Source organism: Equus caballus, chromosome 1, assembly GCF_041296265.1.
Source record: "Equus caballus isolate H_3958 breed thoroughbred chromosome 1, TB-T2T, whole genome shotgun sequence".
Taxonomy (NCBI): Eukaryota; Metazoa; Chordata; class Mammalia; order Perissodactyla; family Equidae; genus Equus; species Equus caballus.
Genome location: NC_091684.1, coordinates 161,807,609 through 161,831,491, shown reverse-complemented (window position 1 = coordinate 161,831,491; position 23,883 = coordinate 161,807,609). Strand labels below are relative to the sequence as shown.

At 37.7% G+C, this 23,883-nt stretch overlaps 1 protein-coding gene across 4 annotated transcripts in view; it reads right to left on the bottom strand.

Moving 5' to 3' along the window:
• The window catches only part of FSIP1 (fibrous sheath interacting protein 1), a 169,770-nt gene that overhangs the window by 101,633 nt on the left and 44,254 nt on the right, over positions 1–23,883 (bottom strand). For all 4 annotated transcript variants that reach the window (XM_005603157.4, XM_070272179.1, XM_023620198.2 and 1 more), the window contains exons 9-10: positions 20,359–20,517; positions 11,467–11,607 (exon numbers count right to left, since the gene is read on the bottom strand). In XM_005603157.4, coding sequence (XP_005603214.2) covers positions 11,467–11,607; positions 20,359–20,517 — 300 coding nt within the window. The remainder of the gene's footprint in view (positions 1–11,466; positions 11,608–20,358; positions 20,518–23,883) is intronic.

Here is a 23,883-nt window from a genome sequence, read left to right as displayed (position 1 = left end):
CTGACAATCGTACTCCTTATGTCCACACAAAAACCTACATCCAAATATTTGTAGCAGCTTCAGTCATAAATGCCCAAACTTGGAAGCGATCAAGATGTGCTTTAGTAGATGAATGTGGTGCATCCATACAATGGAATATTTTTCAGCGATAAAAAGAAATAGGCTATTAAGCCACAAATAGACATGAATAAATCTTAAATACACATTGCTAAGTGAAAGAAAACAATCTGAAAATTCCACATAATGTATGATTCTAATTATACAACATTCTGAAAACTATGAAGACAGTAAGAGGATCAGTGGTTGCCAGGGATTCATGGTGAGGAAGAGAGGGACGAACAGGTGAAGCACAGGGGATTTTTATGGCAACGAAAATATTGTTCTGCATGATATTGTAATGATGCGTACAGATCACACATTTGTCAAAACCCATAGAATGTACAACACAAAGAGTGAACCCTAACGTAAATTACGGATTTTAGTTAATAACACATCATTATTGACTATCAATTGTAACAGATGTACCACACTAATGCAAAATGTTAATAATAGGGGAAATTGGAGGTGGGGGTAAGTGGTGAGAGGGTATATGGGAATTCTCTGCACTTTTTGCTCAATTTTTTCTCTAAACCTAAAACTGCTCAAAAGAATAATCTATTAATTTTTTTAAAGGCTACATATCATATGATTCCAAGTATATAACATTCTAGAAAAGTCAAAACCATAGAGAAAAATCAGTGGTTGCAAGGTGTTCAGAGGGATAGGAGGAGGAAGGAATGGGCCAACACAGGATTTTTAGTGAGTGGCACTATTCTGGATGACACCATAATGGTGGAAGCATGACATGCATTTGTTAAAATCTCTAGAACTGTACCACACAAAGAGTGAACCCTAACATAAAATACAGACATTCGTTAATAACTAAGTAGCAATATTGGTTCATCAATTGTAGCAAATGTACCAAACTAATACAAGATGTTCATAACAGGGTAACCGGGATGCGTATACGGAACTCTATACTTTCTGTGCAATCCTTCTATAAACCCAGAACTGTTCTAAAAAATAAAGTCCATTTTAAAATTTTTAAATGTATCAGGGAGTACCCTTCTTTATTAAATCTGGTATGTGTTTTTTTCCAATTAAGAAACTGTTCAATGTAAAAAGTTCGAGTAATAAGAGCTAACACTTTAAAAAGCTATAGTTAAGAAAGGCAGTAAGAAAGGCAGATAAACAGCTGGAAAAAAATCTATCTTACTGGGAAAAAATAACAGAGATGCATTCTTGCAAGTGTAGGTTGTATGTGATTGTAATATATCTCTTTTTCTTTCTCCTGCCCTAGGGTTCAGAGGCTGGCGTACTGTTTTAGAAAAGCTGTGTAACAACTTTTCTCTGACTGATTTGAAAATATTGATACTGTTTTCACTAGAGGGATGATGCAAAGCTTTAGAAAAGTTACAGAAAAATGTGAGGGAAAATAAGTGTAAGTGCCAGCCTCCTGCACAGGGATCAAGGAAGGTCTAACTTCAAGACTTACCACTTTCATTATATTTTCATTTCTATGAGTTTTCATTGGTTCCATTTCAAATCTTTCTTTGCTATACTCTCAAAAGCCCCTTTTATTTCCTTAAATATATTAAGCAGACTTATTTTACATTCTGAAATTGACCAAACCAAACTGCAGCCTATGCGGAACTGATCCTATAGTGTGTTTTTTCTATTAACTCTTGTTTACAGCAGCTCATTTCCTTCTGTGTTTGGGGAGGGAGGAGTTTTTTATTGTGAATTCACGGTCGTAAACTTTATGTTTATGTATGTTAGGTCTTTAAGACCTAGATTTAAACTGTGTTCTTCCAGAGGGATGAACACAATTCTCTTCTACCAGGAGCCAGGACTATGTCAACCTGAGACTACTTTCAACTAAACATTCAAGTGGAAGTTTTTCAGGCCCTTAAAATAGTGTGAACTAAAACCCAAAACCTACCTTCACGCAGGCTTATAGGTAGAAATTCTCATGGGAGACTTTTTTCCCATTCTACCCACAACCAAAGCAAAGAGAGATAGGTAGACAGACAGCCAGATAATCTACCATTTCCTCTCCACAGCAGGTTTTTCCTAGTTCATCCACTGAGGTTTTAACTATTTGGTGTACCGACTCCACGTGGAAGTTGTGATTTGACCTCCTCAGCCTCAGGCTCCACCTCCTGAGCCCCCTACACACGGCCTGTTAAGGACCAGGCTTTATGCCATTGGAGATGAACAGACACCTCAGGGACAAACGCTGGCTCCAGCGGTCACTTACCCCTCTTGCTTCATACTGTCTTGTCATTTCTGTCCTCCAATGAATTCCCTTGCTTTTCTGCCAGCTTAGCCATGCCTTAAAAATTACTTTAAAAAAAAAGACATTTTATCCAACATATTTAGGTTTGCTTTACTGAGAGGAGTTTCTCTAAACATCTAGTCTGCCATATGGCTGGAAATAGCACTCTCCTACTCAGAGACTTGGCGCAGGGGCTGGCTGCAAGGCCATGTTTTCTCTTATTTCTAAGTATGAAACTTTATATACTTCATAATCCCAGGCGGTATTTTCAGTTTGTTTCAGCTTTTTCCAACTTCCTTTCATGGCCATGGAAACCGCACACTGGCCCCAGTTCCACACAATGGATCTGGTTCTGGTCCCGGCCTCACACAGACCACTTTGACTGCACATCAGTCAAACTTCTAGCTTCAGGTTTGCTAAGTCTTGTGTTTCTATTGCATTTCTCCTCCACAGAGAAATACATCTTCCTTTATTATTATGCTATGTCTTCTTAAATTTTCTACATAGTTGGAGCCAAGGTAGTATAAACTTGGGTAAATATATAATCTTGACCAAAAAACAAGATTAAGCTATTTTTTTCAAATAGAATTTTATGGGCTTTTTTTTCCAGGAGCATACATGTTTCCTCCTAAAACACTAGTGTCTGGTGTCAGTGATCAATGGCATCATATTAATCAGACAAGATGCTGAGAACAGGAATTTAATAGATAGAAGTAATCTCTGAGCCCACTAAACCAGAAAGGAAGGCCTCTATAGTTCTCTAAAATATATATGAGCCTAAGAACTGGAAACCAAAATTCCAGGGTAGAATCCAGTGATATCATGACACCACTATCTAGAAGGACATAGGTCCAGAACACATGAGGTGACGGTAAAGCAGGGAGAGGACAGCCGCATCTCACCGGCTGAGATCCAAGAGGTAGGTTGCTCAGAAACATGGGCTTAACATCACAGATTAGAAACGGGCCTACACTCACTGCTGCTCAAAGAGGGGCCTGCTGGCCAGAGTCAGTCCTCAAACTGTTTGTTGCAGGTCTGCTATGCAATAAGGAGCTATGCCAGAATTTAAATCAACTATGTCACTAAGCAAGCTTTTCCTTAGGAAGTAAAAAGTGCATGGACTTACATTCTGGTAAAAGTTTCTTACCCGCCACCAGTAACAAAAAGTTCACTGACCATATACATTGAAATCACTGCTTTAGATAACCCCGCTTTGGCCAGAGGTAGCCTGACATGGTAACAGGAAGTAGATCTAGGATCTGAAGGTCTGTAAAAAAAACTGGCTGTAGCTGGCTGAGAAAACAATGAAAGAATTAAAGACTACATATGAATACTAATAATATCTCCACTGGGAATTCATCATCTCCACTGGGAATAAATGCAAGAATTTATTATACTAAGAGAACGATACTAAAAATGAACTTAGGTGTTGGAGAAAAAATTATAGTATTACCACCTCATGTTAACATCCAAATAACAGGATTAATTTCAACCTCTAAAATTGTCATAATTTTTCATTATTTATGCATTCTAATTTTATGTCATTACTGGTTAAATGTGTTGTGCATGTGTGTGTCTATAGTGTATTATAATTTTTTACAATACTTGTTTTACTTTATATAATCATATGTAATTATATCCTTCAATGAGATATTATTTGCTTATTTCTTGCAGTAGGTACATGCACATGTTCCATGTAACAATATCCATGGCACGTGGCCTCAACCAATGAAATTTGAAAAATAATTCAGAAAGCAAAAGGTGAGTTATGCTAAAAGCTAACTAGCCTTATTATCTATTTCTAGAGATTCTGCTCAACAATAAAGCTTTAAGAAAAAACAGGTAATATTATAAAACAAAGTTGCCATCAAAATTTTCATTTTTTAAGATGACTTTCAAGATTTGGCACATTATCTATACACAATACCCACACCTTCTATACAGACAATACTCACACCTTCTATAACAACATCAAGTCTGCATTAGCAGAACACATGAAGAATCATAATCCAGAAGAAAATATCCCTAATAATTTTTAAAATGTTGTATATAGGCAGAATACAAGGTATATTTATAACCTTTCTTGTTCCAAAATGTATTTGAAACTGAAATTGACTAACATATTTTATAAATGAATTAAAAATTATAATTGAAACAAAATAAGTTAATGAAAAACATACAGCTATCCTTAACATTTTATCCCCAAAACAGTATAGCTAGTTGTGTTTTCAATTTATCCTACACCATATTCAAATATTATACATAGCTGATAACTTTAAAAAGGTTACCAGGCACTGGCCCGGTAGCATAGTGGTTAAGTTCGCATGCTCTGCTTCGGCGGCCTGGGGTTCGCCAGTTCAGATCCCTGGTGTGGACCTACACCACTCATCAAGTCATGCTGTGGTGGCGTCCCACATACAAAATAGAGGAAGACGGGCACAGGTGTTAGCTCTGGGCAAATCCTCCTCAAGCAAAAAGAGGAAAATTGGCAACAGATGTTAGCTCAGGGCCAATCTTCCTCACCAAAAAATAAATAAATAAATAAAAAGGTTACTACTGATTTATTCATTCTAGAATAATTCCTGAATACCAGCCATGTAACTGTAACTGCTACATGCTATATCTCAACCATTAAATGATACTATTCAGTTGCAAGAAGCTTTGTCAAGATTTCTGCATCAGATGATGTAGAAATATATAAGTGTTTCTAAAAATTTTATGTTCTACTTACTTGTTTCAAAATATGTTTCTTTGCCTATGATTATGAGAATTGGTTTTTTTTGAGGAAGATTAGCCCTGAGCTAACATCTGCCGCCAATCCTCCTCTTTTTGCTGAGGAAGACTGGCCCTGAGCTAACATCCATGCCCATCTTCCTCTACTTTATATGTGGGACGTCTACCACAACATGGCTTGCCAAGCAGTGCCATGTCCGCACCCAGGATCCAAACCGGCAAACCCCAGGGCCGCTGAAGCAGAATGTGGGAACTTAACCGCTGCCCACCGGCTGGCCCCGAGAACAAATTTTTTAAGGTTTGTTTAACTGTTAATGTGCAAATCCCACTCTCAAAATTTCATAACCAATATTTTGCATCATTATTCACACACCCATTATGACCTGCAGAAGGAAAAGTAAAGGTTGTGAATTCTATAAAAATACCAATTTTATGTGTCAATGTTATCTTTTCATCCATCTTCCTAAAAGCTGTTAAAAATGAAAAAAAAAAAAAAAGATTAAATAACTTCTATAGTTCTGAACAATGTTACCACAGAGAGAATATAACTGCTTTTCCAACTCAGGCCTTAGGTAATGTGTGAATACCAAAGGACACTACCTAGTCTTCCAGCTCAACCACAAACATGCCAGGTTTGTTTGGCGTTCTGTTGAATTTGGAAAAGATGTGTAAACAGTTGGTAACAGTTAAAACCTTTTAGAACGAAGTCCATGTTCATGGGTGGCCCCAAATCTTAGCTGAAAATTGGCTGAACTATGAAGGTATGACTTACAGAGGTTGGATTTAATGAGAAGTTCACAGGTTGAAGTGTCAAAAGAATTGGGAATTGGCCCAAGTCTACCGCTAAGTAATTCTGAGTCTTTGAAAAATCACATGGCCGTTCAAGACTTTGGTTTCTAATCCATGGGACTGGCCCATATGACCTCTAACGGCCCTTCAGCTCTCACATTCTATAATTCTGATTCTATGGCATGTTTAGCAATTGAAGGTAGATCCTCCATCCATTCACTGAGCAGAAGAAACCCTTCAGTCTTCTGATTGGAGACCATGTATTCTTATACTAGGTTAAACGGCAAAAGCATGTCAAAATAAGAATCAGAACACAAGGTTTTTTCATCCTTTGTGAATCACATTCTTATCCACAATGCTCAGCAACAAGGCTTAGAGTGCTAAACATTTTAATGCAATAATGACAATGCCGTTCACCAAACAAGGCCAAGCTCAGTGGTTTCCAGGAAACCAAAAAGGGAAAGAATGTGGGAAGAAATAGTAGACTTCAAATGATGAAAAAAATGAATGAAGTTCAAACTGAGAATCAAAAAGAGACACAATACAGACCTGAAAAGTGTGGTCAATGCATTTAGAATGATTGGAACCATGGAAAGCTTGTCCTCACAATACTAACAAAACATCTTTGAGAATATTTTATCATTAAAAGAGTCCATGAGATGAAATCAGACTGATGATTCTCAGAAAATGCAAAAACTAAAATGGAATTCTTTTTATTTATGAAAGCTAGAATTACTATGCAACTTCATTAAAGGCATTTTTACCTAATCCTGGAAGTTAAAGATGTTCTTCATTTAAAAAAAAATCCCCTGTCTTATTATCACAATGGAACACTCGATACCTCAGAATAATTAACCAAACAGGAATTATTGTTACTATTATTTAAATTACTCAAAAAGTCCATCATTACATTAAAAGGTTAAATGTATATAAATAAAACAATGAAATAATAAAATTATGACTCTCCTTGCTTTAGGAATAAAGGCAATCTAATAGAATGTGGAAAATAATAAAGCCAAGCTATTAACATTTATATTCTATTTCCCTTCAGATTGTTGTCAGTATATGTACATGCACATTATATAGTTATAGTTGATACTTTCAATCTATCTAGAATCTTTATTTTTATGTTTTGTATTACCCATTTCTAACTAAAACTCCTTTAATGACAAAATCCATATACTTATCTTTACTATCCTACCATAGTATTAAATGGGTTAAAATGGGCTGAATTGCTCTGGCATTCTCCTATTTGAGAACATTTAAGTTGTTCTTGTTTTTATTGGCTTGGTTTTCCTTGAATGTTACTTCTTTGGAAACATTCCTAAGAGTGGAATTATGCTGCTCAAAAATATACATAATGTTATAGCTGTCACTGTAACCTTCAACCAATTGCTTTCCAGGGAAAAATAAACAATTTAAAAAGCTACCAATAATGTTCAAATATCGCTGTCCCCATCTCCACACCACTCCCACTAACATATAATTATGTCACATTTATCACTGTTTTTGCTGGTCTGGGATGTGTATAGAGCACAAAGCTTGTTTGAACATGATTTTAACCACTGGTAAGGCTGAACATTATTCCTTGTGATGACTCTATTTTTCCACATGCATAAAGACCACTTATTGAGAGACAATAAACAGTGATCTCTTGTACGCATCAATGCTTCCCATATTTTTAAACATTAATTTTGATTACAAATGTAACACATGTATATTATGGAAAGCTGAGATATAGAGAAAAGTATGAGAAATAATATAAAAATCACCCATAATCCCAACATACTTTTCCCTTTAAATCGTGTATGTTGTAAAAAATGAATTTCCTTTTTTCACTTCCCTGTCCATCTCTATCCCCACTAAAAGTAATCACTGTTAAGCATTTGGTATATATTGCTCCAGGATTTTTCTACAACTTTTTTTTAAATAAAAAGGGAATCACACTGATCATTGTCTTATGCAGCAAGCTCTTTTGCCTTAATACTATATCACAGACATCTTTCCAAGATATACAGATCTGCCTTTCTATATTCTATCACTCTTTTGATAGCAGGATGGTATTCTATTATGTGTGTATATATACACATATGATGAGACCAGGTCAAAAAAGGGCAAAGGAGTCCCAGCTGATAGCTGAGGTATACACATCACGCTTGTTTCTTTTTTTATTTTAGTTGTGGTCTCCTAGGTAATATTTCAAGTGATAGTCCTTTAAATCTCTTTGGGAAGTTAACATATATGATTTTTCTACCAAACCACCCCTCTCCTCCTTCTCCACAACAAACACACGCATTAGTCTTCACCAGGCTAAATAAATACACTCAGTCCCATCAACAATCCTTCCTGTGACCTGGTTTTAAATCTCTTCCCACTCCTTGTCATTCTACTATCCAAATCTGATCCATTTTCCTTACCTCTCCCTCAATGTGTAGCGTAGCGGCTATATTACGTTGCTGACATACTGAGCTAATGCTAAAGCTTAGTTTCATATATGCTGCTTCTAGCAGGCATGGCTCATCCTTCCTTTACTTATGCAGCTGGTGTTCAGAGCCCCCGTATGCCCAATGAACTTCATGTTACCTTTGTGAGGCTCAACTTCATTTCATTGTGCCTACTTCCCCTAGCTCCTAATAGCTAGATCCACTGAGACCAACAGTTCCACTACCACCTCCAGACAAAATCGAATCCCACTTCCTCAACCAACCTGACCAAGGCTAATGTGCATCCATAGCCTCGGCTTATCATCTGAAACATAGAATGACATCACTTTTCCAGCCCTTATTGACAAGACAACCCTGGGATCCAGGTGGCTCCAGGAGTACCCCCAAGGGCTCCTACATTGCCCCTTAGCTCACTCTTTCTCCCTTCCACCCCTAAGACTGAGTATGGATTTGATCCTTATACCAGTTCAATGGTCACAGATTACTGCTTTTACTCAAATAAGCGATCTTGAAACAATGTTCCATTGCAGTATGGAAAATAAGACAAAACTGCAAAATCAGCAATTTTCAGAAGCTGTCATTCAGAAAACATATTCTCTGGTCCATAAGTAGCAGGCTAACTTTTTTATATATATAAAAGATAATCTCACATTCTCCTAAAAGGTGTTACTAAACTTCCAAAAGTAACTTTCAATACAAGATTTAAACCAATTAATACTAAATTAGGAAACACACAAACTGAGATTTAGATACTATAAATAACATTATCTCTCACCAAAAACAAGCATGCCAAGAATCACAAGCAAAAGAACAGAGGTCATCTAGCCCTGCTCCCTTGATTTTAAAGTAACAAAACCAAGTCTCTAAGAGACTAAGTGACTTATTCAAGGTAGCAGAGCAGGCTACCGACGATATTGAAACAAGGACTCTGGTCTCCAGATTCCCAACCACAAAGTACCTAGAAGTCTATGAGATACAATGGGCTTTACATAGTTTGAAGTAGACACAGTATCTTCCCTCAGAAGTATACACAGTATACAATACGATCCATAGGATATTATGAAACACTAAGCAATTAAATCATAAAGACAGTACAGATAACACCCTTGTGACTTTCTTGACCAGATACCAGTTTCTGAAATTGGTGACTATAAATATGAGAGATTCCAAATATTCTGCCCATGAATATTACTGGTTATAACAAATTCATCACATTTTAATTAACAAAAAAACAGTATTAATCGTTAAAAGAAAAGCAAATAAGTGCCAGAAAAGCAATATAGCATACTTGTTAAAAACTAATCATTTGAATCATGTCTCTTCTACTTACTAGCTATATAACCTAGAATAAATTACTCAACCTCTCCGTGCTTCCATTTCTTCATCTATAAAATGAGGATAGTAGTGTTTGCTTCATAGAATGGTTGTGAAGATTAGATAAGTTAATAAATTGTAAAGCATCTGGAACAGTGCCTGGCACAATAATTGCTCTTCTCTACCTATATCTTATCTTTTCCACTTAGATAACTACCAGTTAGATAAGATATTTACCTTATCTCTTGAAGTCTAGCCAACCTTCATATGACGCTGGAATAAAATATATGATTTCCTAAAAGACCCAGGTTTTGAGTCAAAAATTAAATAATGATAAAGACAGGATAGAAAAGAACAGATATACATCCAAGGCATACGGTAAGTGGTCAGAAATCAGGAGAATTGAATCATGGAGAATGGCAGGCTTTGTCTGCCTTGAATTGGTAGATGTGGGGTAAGAAGTGCCAACAGTTTCCAAAACCAGTCAAACCACAAACATTTTCTTGACCACATTGAGTTGGCAATGCGCCATCACCCCTACCACAACTATTGGCCAAGAGCCCCTCTACACTTCCTAACCTTCCTACTTCTTCTACTTCTTCCACATATCAACAGACTCAAGGAGAAAAATATCCCTCAGAAAATAAAAATAGAGTTCTCCTTGAAATACAATCCCGATTAAGTTTCCCATGAAAACAAAATGAAAACGAATGACAAAGAGAAGCTCAGCGTATTAATTCCCTTTAGATCTGTTGCTGCACTCTCGTTAGGCAGACCTTGAGTCAGGGCTGCTGTCCGTGGCTGGCAAATGGTACGAGCAGTTCAGCTGGATGTGATTATGTGGGGTGAAGAACCTCCATCAGGATGGGTGCACCCTCTTCGAGAGCTCTGAGGAGAATGGAATTTAGTCAGAATCACTTACCTGATGCTTACTCCCACAGAGCAGCATACAAAACGGACTAATGAGAGAAAATAGTGACCAGGCTATAAGTGGCTGGACAGAAGGTGACAATGCTAAGAGAAGGATGATACAAGTAGGGACAAAAAAGAGAAGATTTTCAAAGAGTCATAAGGAACTGTGGTAAGATATGGCAACAAATCAGATGTACTGGTTAATACTTAATGAGGCTTGACGATCACCCAAGATAACAGGATTAGTAGGAGACAGCAGTAGGTAGCACTGGCAGTTATGACGAGCACAGCCCTGGGAGACAGGATACAGGGAGAATCACAAGTTCAGCCTTGTCCTGTTTAATTTTAGGGAAAAGCCAAGTATCCAGTTAGAAACATCCTATGGATCGATGGAAAATCATAATAGAGAGCATTTCTAATTGGTTCAGAATATCAACCAGCTCACAGTTTAGTTGATTTAAGAGACTTCTCTGATCAGCAATGATACACCTTTAAATGGCAAGCAATTAAAACATGAAATAGGCTCAAGAAGGATTTAGAATGTATTAAAATTAATGAGTAATAATATATTATGAATTATGAACAAAAAGTGGGAGTGTTTAAGCTATGAGTTCAATATATAAAGATAATTTTATGGAGAACAACTACCAAATTTTTCCACAAAAAAAGAGAACATCTATGTCACTGTCAGACACAGAATATTAGGCATATGGATCATTATTCTGACTTCAGATAGTATTTTACAGGTTTATTACATTACATAAATTAAGTATAACACTACTTCAAGTTCTATGACTCATATTTTTAGCTTTCATTCAAATTCTTACTGGCAAATTCCCACGTCAGTTTTCTTGACAGATTTAACACGTAAAAACTGCCATCTGAGTCAAAGGAGACTGAAGCCTTTTTTAATACAATCATTGGTTACAATTAAACTTTAAATAAAAAAACACTTACTACATTTTCCTTCATCTTTCTCAGTTTTTCATCTATCTCTCTCAGCCGATTTTTCTGATCCCGATTCTCTTTGGTGTACCGAAGTGCCTTTTCTCCTGGAGTTATTTCCACGTTTCTGTCATCACCATTAAGGTCAGCTTCCTAAATTAAAAGCAGAAAAAATTTCACACACAGGCTGAACACGTACCATCATACACAGCTCCAAAGCAACTGAGCCTTGAAGGTTGGCTTCGCTTCTCCAACAATACTTTTTCTCTTCAAGATAATATTTATAATTCTCCAAACTCTTCCTATTCAAGGGAAAAAGGCCCAACCATATATAAAACAAGTAGGAAATAAGCTCAATCATCTGGAAAGCAGGAAGTTAGAATGAAAAGAGCAGTGGCTGGAAGCAGGGACCTAGACACGACACTGGTCCCAGCTCTGAATTTATCAGCTTGGAATCTTGGGCAAATCACAGTTTCTCTGGACTTCAAGATCATCATACATAAATAATAGGAAAAAAACCCTGCCTATCCATTTTATGAGAGGCAGCTGCGTAGTGAAGGAGACCTGGACTTCACAAAGTCAGTTTTTAATCCTGGCTCTGTCTGCCTGTTTCCTTTTTTTTTTTTTTTTTTCGTGAAAAGATCCACCCTGAGCTAACATCTGTTGCCAATCTTCCTCCTTTTGCTTAAGGAAGATTATCACTGAGAAACATCTCTGCCAATGTTCCTCTGTTTTATGTGGGATGCTGCCACAGCGTGGCTTGACAAGCGGGGCTAGGTCCACACCTGGGATCCCGGCCTGTGAACCCCGGGCCCCCGAAGCAGAGTGTGCAAACTTAACCACTATGCCACCAGGCCAGCCCCTATCTGGTTCCTGACTAAGATGGCCTTAGGGAAATCAATCAACCTCTCTGAGCTGCAGTTTCATTATCTGTAAAATGACAATAATAATAATATCTAGTCTAAAAGTCATCACAGTACATAGTAGGCACGTAACAAACCTTAGTGCCTAACAAATGTGAGTTGATTATGTCCTTTGATAAGAATAAGCATTGCATAATGAAAGTATTTCATTATTATCAGCAATACGTGAATTGACAGACCCATACTCTCCCAAAGTTAATCTTACTTCTAGGTGATATAAATGGGTATTTCTTGACAGTAAGTGGGTCCTATATCTATAACTAAACTTCCTTATCTTTTGTCTGACGGATCCCCTACTCTGTTTTGCCATGTAGGTGTCTGGCATAAATGCCATTTTTCAAGTTGCTCAAGCCAGAATCCTCCCACATTCTCACTCCTTACATGCAGTTGGTCACCAAGAACAGTCATTTTACTTTCTAATACCTCGTTAATGAAGGCCCTTCTCTCTTTCTCACTGCCTCCTCATTATTCACTTGAAACAGCAGTTTTCAAACCCCAGTGTGCTTTAGACTCACCTCCAGAGCCTGTGAAAATATTCACAGGCCCAGCCTCCACCCCAGAGATTCTGATTCAACAGACAGGGACTGGGGACTGACAACCGAAGCACTACTTGAGAATTTGAGAACTATCGACTTGAGCTACTGCTTGAGCCTCTGAACTGATCTCAGCACCACCAGTCTCCCCACTCATTCCACCCTTTGCAGAGAAGCCACAGGGCAAGGTGCAGAGTCCTCACCCCGTCACGGCCTGGGCCCTGACTCTCTCTTCAGTCTCATCTCCTATTTCTTGGGTCTCAGACCCAAAGCCTCAGCAATAATCACTACTGCTAGTTCTCCACCACTCCATGCCTCTTCCCTCCAACTCCTCATGCAGACTCCTCTTCTTTTAGAGCCCAGCTCAAACATATTTCCACTACAAAATGTTCCCTGGCATCCTCAGGAAGGGCAATTATTCCGTTGGTCATTCCACGTGTTCCCTCATTGCACTTACCACACTGTCACTGCCCAGACAGGGACCATGACTGTCCCCACTGTGTATCCTAACATAAACTACAATTCTGAAGCAGTATAAGCATTGGCCAATAGACGGTAATTTTGGTTCTCAGAGCTCTGATCACACTCATGTTTCAATGAAATTCATATTGTAGAAAATTCTAATGAGGAGACTATTAAAAGAGTATATCAGTTTCAAGCAGTGATTCTTGTACATTTTGTTTTCTCCAAAATGGGACTCACTTCTGGTAGCTCTCAATCTCTAGAAGCATCCAGAGGGTAAATTATTATCAGCAATATTTTTCAAGAAGGAAACCTAATGTTAGGAAGGAGTTTAGAACAGATGATATCAAGGTCTCTTTGTAGCTCTAAGCATGGAGCATTTCATGAACTTTTATGAAGATACACCTACTATGAAGTAGGACAAACAGTGTCTTAGTCTGTTTGAGCTGCTATTACAGAATACCACAGACTGAGAGGCTTAGAAACAACAGAAACAACTGTATTTCTCACTGTTCTGGAGGCTGAGAAGTCCAAGATCAAGGCGCTGGCAGATTTAGTGCCTGGTAAAGGCCTGATTCCTAGTTCCTAGATGGTCATCTTCTTGCTGTGTCCTCACATGGCAGAAGGAGCAAGGAAGCTCTTTGGGTCTCTTTTATAAGGACACTAATCCCATTCATGAGGGCTACACCCTCATGACCTAATCACCACCCAAAGGCCTCACCTCCAAATACCATCACATCGGGGATTAGGTTTCAACATATAAATTTTGGCGGGACACAAACATTCAGTCTATAGAACATAACATGAGAATGGCAAACTGTGGTGAGGGTCTGACGCAAGCTGGGACAATCCGACTCTTTCTCCCTTGCCCCTGTCTCATGATTAGGTTTAGTCAATGTGGGGGGAGGAGTATTAAGAGATTGGAGAGCAGGAGGAGACAGAGATTGGGGTACTTTTCCCTTCCCTGCTTTGGCATTATGCTTTTGGTAGTGCTGTATCCCTGAGGTGCCCACCAGGAGGGTTTTCTTAGATTCAAGTGAATATTCACAGTCAAAGACAAACAGAGGCCACACTTGGAGCCAGTCTACTCAGAAGGAGTGTTTTTCCTGTTCCTTGCTCAGAATTCTAACTGGTATACTATGTATGTGTGTGTATGTATGTATTGTAGAGAAATAAACTGGAAAGAAATTTTACTTGATGGTAAAAATCTTGATTATTTAATCTTATTTTTCTTTGATGTTTTTGTATTTCCTGAATTTTCTACAAAAACCTATATTAATTTCATAAGCATAAAAAGTCACTTTTTATTTTTAAGAAAACAAAAAGATTATTCGACCAAGGCTATTTTTGTTCTGCTTTGACACTGTGACTCTCTGTACCCAAAAGGCCTGAGGATTAGATTTTAGCCCCAGTTCTGCTGGTATAATCATCTGAGTACCTTCGAGCAGGTCACTTTCTCTTTCTGGGTCTCAATTTCTTCTGAGAAAGTTTCGTCCAACTCTAAAAGCTTATGAGTCTGTAATTCTCTACAGTTAGACCCAAGGATATATAACATCTTTCCCCAATCACGGTCTCTGATAGCATAACCATATAGTTTAAATATTTGAAGGATAGCATGTGATGAAAGCAGAGGCCAAGAGGCAACAAGAAAAGGTAATCATTGATTCTGGCAAAAATTTCCCAGTGGCATATTCAAGAAGCTCTGTGGTGCCAGGAGAGGTTCTATTGTCACATCAAAGTGCCAATCGGTACTGTCTGTTTTCATGATCATCAGGAAATATCTTGATTTCCTACGGTAGAAATGTTCGAGCAGATTCTCTGACCATCCATATCATTTCTGTGTTTCTGAAGCATACAGGAATGCTTTTATTCATTACAAGTAAAATTCAGTTCAGTAAAAGCTCTCCATGACATAGACAGAATATCTAAGGAGCCACAAGAAGAGAACCGTCCCTGAAGTCAATAGATATTTGTCGACTTAACTAATTGATTGCCAAGTGATTTTAAGTTCATCCTTAGAAAAATATCTGCAATGTTGACTGAGCCAAGAGAGGTCTTTGAAGCTAAGTAAACTCATTTCCAAAAGCCAAAGACAGAGGAAATTACATCGTCATGAGTTATCTGATATGCAAATAAGGGATAAGTCAAGGGCCAGAAAAATACAAACCTGCCTAAATAAAGCCAGCTTGCTTTGTGTTTTCAAGCCAATGCTATACTTTTCCACAGTCTTCTGCTATTTCCTGTCATCAGATGGATCATTTGCCTGGCAAATGGGGAAAAAATCTTTCAGCCAGACTGTTTTTATCATCTTGGAATACTGCCATGCAATGAAAGAAACCTTGACTACACAGGAGGTTTAACATAGAAAAACAAAGAGATACAAATATAAACTTCAAAGTAATCCGTAAAACATAGGTGGCAAGAAAAATTCCCCAGATTTAATTGGGAACATTTGACAGGTTAGCATTAGAGGCAAGGACTCTGAAGTAACTTCTTATTTATTCCTCAACCCAGAAAACCAGGCTCTTGTGGCATACTTCTATGGTTTTTGGAAATGAGCAGATGGTCAATAAGATTTCTGTGCTTGTGACTAGCATACATAAAAAATTCCTAGATTCCTGCCCTCAACCAGCGTATTGAGTAATTTGATGTGAAGTGAACAGCATGGCCATTATTGGAACTCTGCAAATCCCTGGACTCAGCAATAAAATATCTTTCAGGAGTACATATCAAACAGCACTTTATAGTTCCTCAATTTTAGCTACTGTTGAAACAAGAAGAGACAAAAAGAAAATGGGTTAATTATTGCTGTCAGCAATAGTTTTCTCTTGGCAAGAAAAGAGATGAATACAACTACAATTTTCCTAAATCAAGTGTTTGTTAATTTTTTGTTGTCTTACCAGATTGTGTACCACTAAACAAATATATTAAGAACAAGAAAATAAATCAAGTAAAGGAGGACCTTTATATTCAATTTAACTAGTTGGTTTTAAAACAAAGAAATGCCTGTTGTCGATGAAAGACATTTCTGAAGAACTTCTCCCAACTAGAAAAAAAAAATCTAACCATAAACTGGAATTCTAGAGTTAGTAAGACTGATTACATGAGAGATGAATAAATTACACTTCTTTACAAGAGCCAAACTGAATAGAATTTATTATTGAATCCAGTTGCTAAAGGACTTAAGAAACTGAATGCTGACATAACTCTTATATCTTAGATATTTCTGGAGAAAGCTGGAATCTGATACGGTTACATATAAGAAATACGGTAACTAAATTATAGAACATCACTCAATTTTACGGTGGGATTTACAATATATGGAAAGAACTAACTGATTTGTTGGAGGGTTAGGGGATGGATACAGAAAGGTATGCACAGTTAGACCACAGATCTTAAGAAAAAAATTGCTTCAATTAGGTCTCTTTTGCTAAGATGAAATAAAAATAAAAAGCAGATGTAAAAACTGCAACCACATTATATTATTCACATTACAGCAATAGCAGTAATATGCCATTCTTTCTTCTGAATGTGACCACATGTTTTGTTTTAAACTAAGGAAATCAGATATGTAAAAGCCAAATGCTGCTTTTAAAACATTGCCATAAAGTGAAGAGCCAGGCCAGGCCATCTATATGAGAACATCATAATCAGCAACCTCATAAGGAAAAGAAGATTTCTTATCTGCCACTTTCACAACAACCAATATGTCCTTAACCTCTGAGTCACATTTCTGGAGTCCCTGAAATTATTCTGACTCAGGTACATTTACCATATCCTAGACTTATGTGCCTAGCAACTTTGCACCTTAGAGTTGCCATTGTCAGATAAGTCAGAAAGTCTGTGTATTTCAACTTGTTTGGGGAACTGGTTTGGTTTTTCCTTTTGAACAAAATAAAGAAATCTCCAAAGGAATTTGTTCAATATCATGCCTTCATCGAATAACCTTTCCTTTCTCTGTGCTCTTTCAGCATACACTTTCTGTATTTTTCGTAAGATCAGTTCCCATATTATGGTACTTTTTGTTTAATTGTGTGGTCACTCCACAACTTGCTCTACATTTACATCCTACCCTCCAGTATCCTATGGGCTGCTTTAAGGTCAGAGATGAAGCCACATACTAATCTGGTTACTCACCAACCGCCGCAGCATCTCCTACGAAATAAGCAGTCATTCAAAGATGGTTTGATAGCCTATGCAGTGGCTGAGCAAGTAACATAAATGCATGAAGTAGTCCTCAGGGCCTATACTACAATATGTAATGGTGGATACTATAGTAAACTGGAGAATTTGTGCTCCATATAAAGCAGTAGTTGCTACTCAGCTCAATCCTGTAGTTTGCCAAGCAAGGATTCTGGCCTAATGTTGCCAGATTTTCTAATTTTTCAAGAGAAACTAGAAATTTGAATTTTTATATGAGTTTACCCAATTTTTAAGTGTTGGCTCAAAAAAAGTATAAACCCTATGTGGGCCAAAGGAAACCCATCTGTGAGCCAAATTTGCCCTGCAGCCCACCAGTTTTCAACCTCATGCTGTATAATGGCAGTCTTCTCCTGGGCCTCTGACCCTTTCTGCCTCATTCACTAGTTCCTCTTCCTCCTCCTGTCCCCCACTTGTGGAAATGTACTTTCTTGATATTATTCCTTCTGAATGTCCTTTCTCTCTCTTCTCTGAACCACCACAGCCCCTTGCTTATAGTCTTCTATGGTGCTACCTATGTTGTCTTATACCACAGTTATCTATGTATATTCTGCGCCTCCCACAAGGAAATAAGATCCTTAAGTCATTTATCATTATAATAGTAACATCATTGGTTGAGTTCTGTGTCAGACACTACGCTAAGCACCTTACATATATTAACTCATCTACCCTTTAAAAGAATTCTAAAGAATAATATTACTACTTTATAGATGAGGAAACTAGGGTTTAGAGAGCTTCTAATTAATGCCCAAGTCCTCAGAATAAGTAAGTGGAAGAGCCAGAACTTGAAGCGAAGTTTTTTGACCCCACAGTTCTATATTTGCCTGACTCATCCCTAGATGCCCTATAATTTGCACGCAGTGAGCACTTGATTAATGTTTGTTGAATCTCTTGTTGAAAAATAGAAATTTATATTTCATTTAAAAGACATTCTTTCTTAGGGAGCATGGAGAAAACTTACTGATAGTTAATGGTTTGCAGAGAGTTAAAAATAAAAATAATGTGACTATGCCCTATGAATATTTGTGGTTTGGCAATAGATTGGAGCCAATTCATCAACTGAATAGATATGCAGAGTTTATCTGAGATACTTCTCAGTGTATTTATTCAAAAAAATTCCAATCCAAAAATAATATCTATAAAATAATTTGCCACGTTAGCATTTCTGGCTTGAAAATTCAATATGCAATGCTGGTTTTAGTTAGAAATGAGGAAAGCCAAGAGGAAATTGAACAAAAGCTAAAAGAATATTCTTTTTTGCATGCAAGAAGGATTAATTATTTCTTTTCAATAACTATGATGTTACGTTTCTCTTTCTGCCCCAACAGGAGTCCCAAAATGGAGTTGTCTCTTTTCTCTCTAAAATATATATTGCTTTACATGAAAACATATAAACACAATATGTAACAGCTAAGTAATGTACTAGTTTCCTTTTTTATAATTTTTTAAATATTTTATCTGAACTATAAATATGAACTCTGAAAATGTGATTTAGATGACAATGACAGAATCTGACCATAGTCGTGCTTTATTTGAAGTCCTAATAACTAAACAAATCTCTAAATTCTCAGCCTCTCTCTCAAGAATAACATTTGACAGCCATGAAAAAGACATTTTCTATCTTTAGGACCATTATTCAGCTTTGAGATCTCAGCTACCTTTGAACTTTAACAACATTAACAACAACAAAAAAAACAGCTGTAACATGAAAAGCACAAAGAATATCCCTGAACAATTTCGTTCCCCCATCTTGGCTTCCTCCTTTTGGGAAATGGCACCCCCAAACATCAATAAACTGTAGTGTAACCAGGGTCAAAGGCTCCAGACGGCTCCAGAAAGCTTTTGCCAGTGACCAAACTTTCTTTGGAACATCTTAACGCTGCTCCCTTCCCCTGAGGTAGTTTCAACTGTCCCAAAGCCAAATCTCTAAACCTCAATTGATAGCTTGGAGGAAAGACTCACTATAAAGCAGAATTATTACCTATAGACTATAGCTATTTAAATCTTTTTAAGGACCACGAAATCATATGCATCTAAGACTGTACAGAAAATGATTTGGTGAAATGTTTAAGAAACTGGTAGAGGGTTAGTAGAATAAGAAAAGACCAGCCATTTTCTCTTCAGCTGAAAACTAACACCCAACCCCAAACTAGATCCCATTTAGTACTGAAATATAGAGGGGAAAAAAGAACTTTACTTTTCCAAAGCTGCTGTTACTCTTCTGTTTTTCTACACCTTCTACTAGCTTTGTAAAGGAATATTTGAGGGAACTATCGAGAGAGGAAACACATTTATTTCAAAACCCTCACAGGAGAGAAGCCATCAACATAAGGCTTCACTGCTTGATGTTAAATTAAAAGAGGGAGAAGAATGTGGCAGAGTAAGGGACAAGTAGCTGCCATTCCTAATACCTAGAACCAGAGGAACAGAAGGAAATAAGGTTCTCAAAGTACTAATGAGGGCTATATCAATTTTCTTCCCTCTCCTCTCTCTTGATCATGATCAAGAATTAGCTTAAATCATAAAGATATAACAATATTAAAATAAATATTTCCTCAGCGACCCCCATCCCAGCAAATTACCAACTGAAAGAAAAATGAATAGGAAGTGGAAGTCGCTAAAGGAAAATCCACACTGTTATGGAAATGACTACCACTGCAGCTGGAGTCATGGAAAATGAAAATGGGAAGAATTTTCTTTGGTTAACAAGCAGATTGTCAAATTATGTGAACTAGCTTTAGCACTCATAAACCTGAACTGTCTACATGCTCTTGAAGTAAACATACCTGATCACTCTGATTTCCAATTCTTGGAGAAAAGCTGAAAATTGTTGGGGAGCCTGCAGAGAGTTCTTGGAGTTTTGTATCGATTTCAGCAAGCTGCTGATGCTGGGTGACCGCAAGTGTGTATCCTTCTCCTGGGACCAGCCAGCCAGACTGATCGCCCTAAGAGGAAATAAGGGTCAGTCACCAGATCATCCCTATGCTGCATTTTATCCAAAACATACCTTTCAGACTGCTACATCAAAACTCAGGACTTCACAAAAACAAATAAACAAAAACAAAACAAAACCACAGCATTAACATTGGGATAGTGAAAGAAAAAAATTAAATAGTTTATGGTTTCATTATCTGCCAACCCTGGGCAAAGTATCTTCTTACATTTGGTGGGTGGGAGGTTTCCTGTGGAAAATATCTCTTAGCCTCACAGTCTGGGTCTCATAAAATTCTCATTTCTCCACTTTGAAAAAGTGGTTTGTGATATGTTGAACAGGAAGAATCATATATATCCTATAAAATACCTATAAAGGACCTAGGTATTTTCAAAATTTGTCCCTGAAAAGTAATATAGGGTCTTTAAACTCAGTTGTTTGGATTTCATGAGTTTAATTGGTCATCTAACTCCTTATCACCTAACATTAGTCTCATAATGGGTTAAAACCCACTCATAACACTCTTTCAGAAATCTCATTCTGAGTGCCTACTGTGTACAGGCACTATACTGGGCACTGGTGATTCAATACTAATTCACAAGCTTCTGCCCTCAAGGAGTTCTCAGTCTCTTGGCAGCAAAGAGTTTAACACGGTGTGAAGAGTACCAGTCAGCCCAGGGCGCCATGGGAACCAAGGAGGATCAACCAACCTCTGCGGATGGGAAGGGAGACAGGGAGACAAAGTGGTTGGAGGAGGCTTCCTGGAGGAAATAACCAATCTTAATCACATCTCAAAGAAATGACATGATCAGCTATGTACTTTAAAACTGGAGCTGGTGAGGGCAAGAGTAGAGGTAGAAAACCCAGTTAAGAAGCAAAAGCCATAATCTAGAACAAAAGTGATAAGTGCTTGAACTAAAGCATGTTCCCTGGGAATGCAGAACATAGGACAGATTCCAAAGATACTTGCGAGGTAGAATTTACAGAATCGGGAGGTAATTTGATGGAAGACTGAAGGAATGAATAGGGATCAAAGATAAAAACCAAATTCCTGATTTTGTCAACTAGGGTGGATGATGGTCATATTGACCAAACTAGGAAATATAGGAGAATACAGGCTTGAGGAGGAAAATAATGATGAATTCTGTTTGGGACCTTTCGATATTCACAGATGTCCCTAGGATACACACAGATTATGTTAGGTAGTTAAATATATTTGTCTGAAGTTCAAGGTAGAGATCTGGGCTGGAAATAAGTATTTTGGACTCACCCATATATCAATAGTGGTTCACACCCTTGGACCATGGGAACAGGTGAGGTCACACAGGGAAGTGTGTAGTACGAGGACAGAAGAATCATGAAGAACACTAAGAACAAAGGAGCAGGTGGAGGGCAAGGAAGCTTAAGAATTTCATACACTTTGTTTTCATAACTCTAATACAAGGACTCAATCCCTAGATGGTAACAGGAAGAAATCTATGAAAAACTTATGCAAAAAGACTTCTATTTGTCTCCCACAACCCCAGCACCCAACCTCCCTTCCTGCTTCAGGGAAACCAAACAGTGCATGAGTCTCGGTAGGGGATAGGTCACCACCAGACACTCCTTCCCTCTTCCCACTGGCATCAAGAAGACAAGCAAATGACCTAGATTCAGCCAATCAGAAGTGAACACCCTGGACTTTGACTCTTGAGGGAGAAAGAGAGAGATGGAAAGATGGAGGAAAAGCAGAAAAATGATTAATAGTGACAGCAGTAGCAGTGAAAATCCAGTGTCAGCCGCAATGAAGGTGGCAGCAGCAAGCATCTATGGGGGGTGTCTGGTGGCCGTGGTGCAGCCCCTAACCAGCCTGTTTCTGAGGAGTTTCTATGGCCATGTTTCTGGCTACCTCAACTTCTGTCTGGTTTACAAACTTGGTTCTCCAAACTTCCCAATGAGTCTGCCTGCTACTCAAGTCCCCAGTGGATTTTTGTTTCATTGTTTGTTTTTTAGTCAAAGTCCATCTCTGTTTTTTGAAACCCGGAACACTGACTGATATGTTTTTTACCACGTTACTTATAATAAAGGATAATTGCAAAAAGCCCAGATGTCTGAAAACAGGGATAAAGTGAGGAGACTACAGTATATCCATACAAAGACAAGATATAGTAGTAAACATTTTTAATTACACTTATTAGTTGGTATATGAAAGTTACACATGATTATAAAAAATAATACTACTCACAAATAAGAAAGTGTAGTTAATTTTTCCTAAATAAAAGTGATGTCAAAACTGTATGACATAAATGCGAAATAATACAAGAATCACAAAAAGAAAAACTATGGAATGAACGACCAAATACTGGTTAATAAATTTTAAATTCTTGTCTGAATAGAATTACTTTTTAAAGACACTGGAGGTAAAAGAGCATGTCAGGTTAATGCAGCAGAAATTTAAATGTCTCATGCACTATGCAGCTACAGAAGGAAATTATATGCTAATACACAGTAGATGGTATCACGTTTTTCTGTCTTTCTAACACCTTCTAGACACCCTTGCTACGTGCGGGAAATTGCTAGCTTTTAGGAGTCTTGTCTCCCTAAGACAGAACCCAGAAAATGCTCTTCACCACCCTCCTTTACAGCTAGGGCTCGGACCAGTAACCGAGGGTCCACAAGTGGACTCACTCATTCGATACTGACTTAGATGTAAATAATTTGAGATCTGACGCAAAACCCATTTTGCTGGGGGGGGGGGGGCGGGGCATCAGCAGAGGCATCTATCTTTGGGGAGCCATTAATGTGTGAGTTCCAAACACAGGAGGAAATCCTCAAAAAAATTCAAAGTAAGTATCCTAGAGAGATTCAAGAGAATCTTACATCCATACAATTAAACACACCACTATAAAGATCAACCAGAGGGCAAGAGTTCTGGTTAATTAAAACATAATTATCATTTTAGTCATCTTTTTAAAGTGGCATGGGCATTTGTCAGAGATGAAGTGGTGGCGCACTCCATAAAGAAAAGGACACACAGAAGTTTGAAAGAATACAGCAAATTTGAGGAATGGCAAGAAGCTTGGTATGTTTGAGAATACAGTAGATAGGTCCTTTCCTCAAAGTGTTCCTAAATTCTTCCTATCACACTACACATCGTCCTCCTCCGAATCTCTATTCTAAGGAGTGCCACCATCTATCTGGCTTACAGAATTTCTGTATAAAATGTCCATCTCGCACACCAGAGAATAAGAAAGGACCCTCTTTATTCTCAGAGGACTTGCAGAAAGAACTCTCAGCAAATATGAGCTTAGAAAACAATAATAATTGTAAAAACAATAACAACAATCTCAAAAGAGGGCTGCATAGCTAAACAGCAGAATAGATATGCTTGAAACCCAAC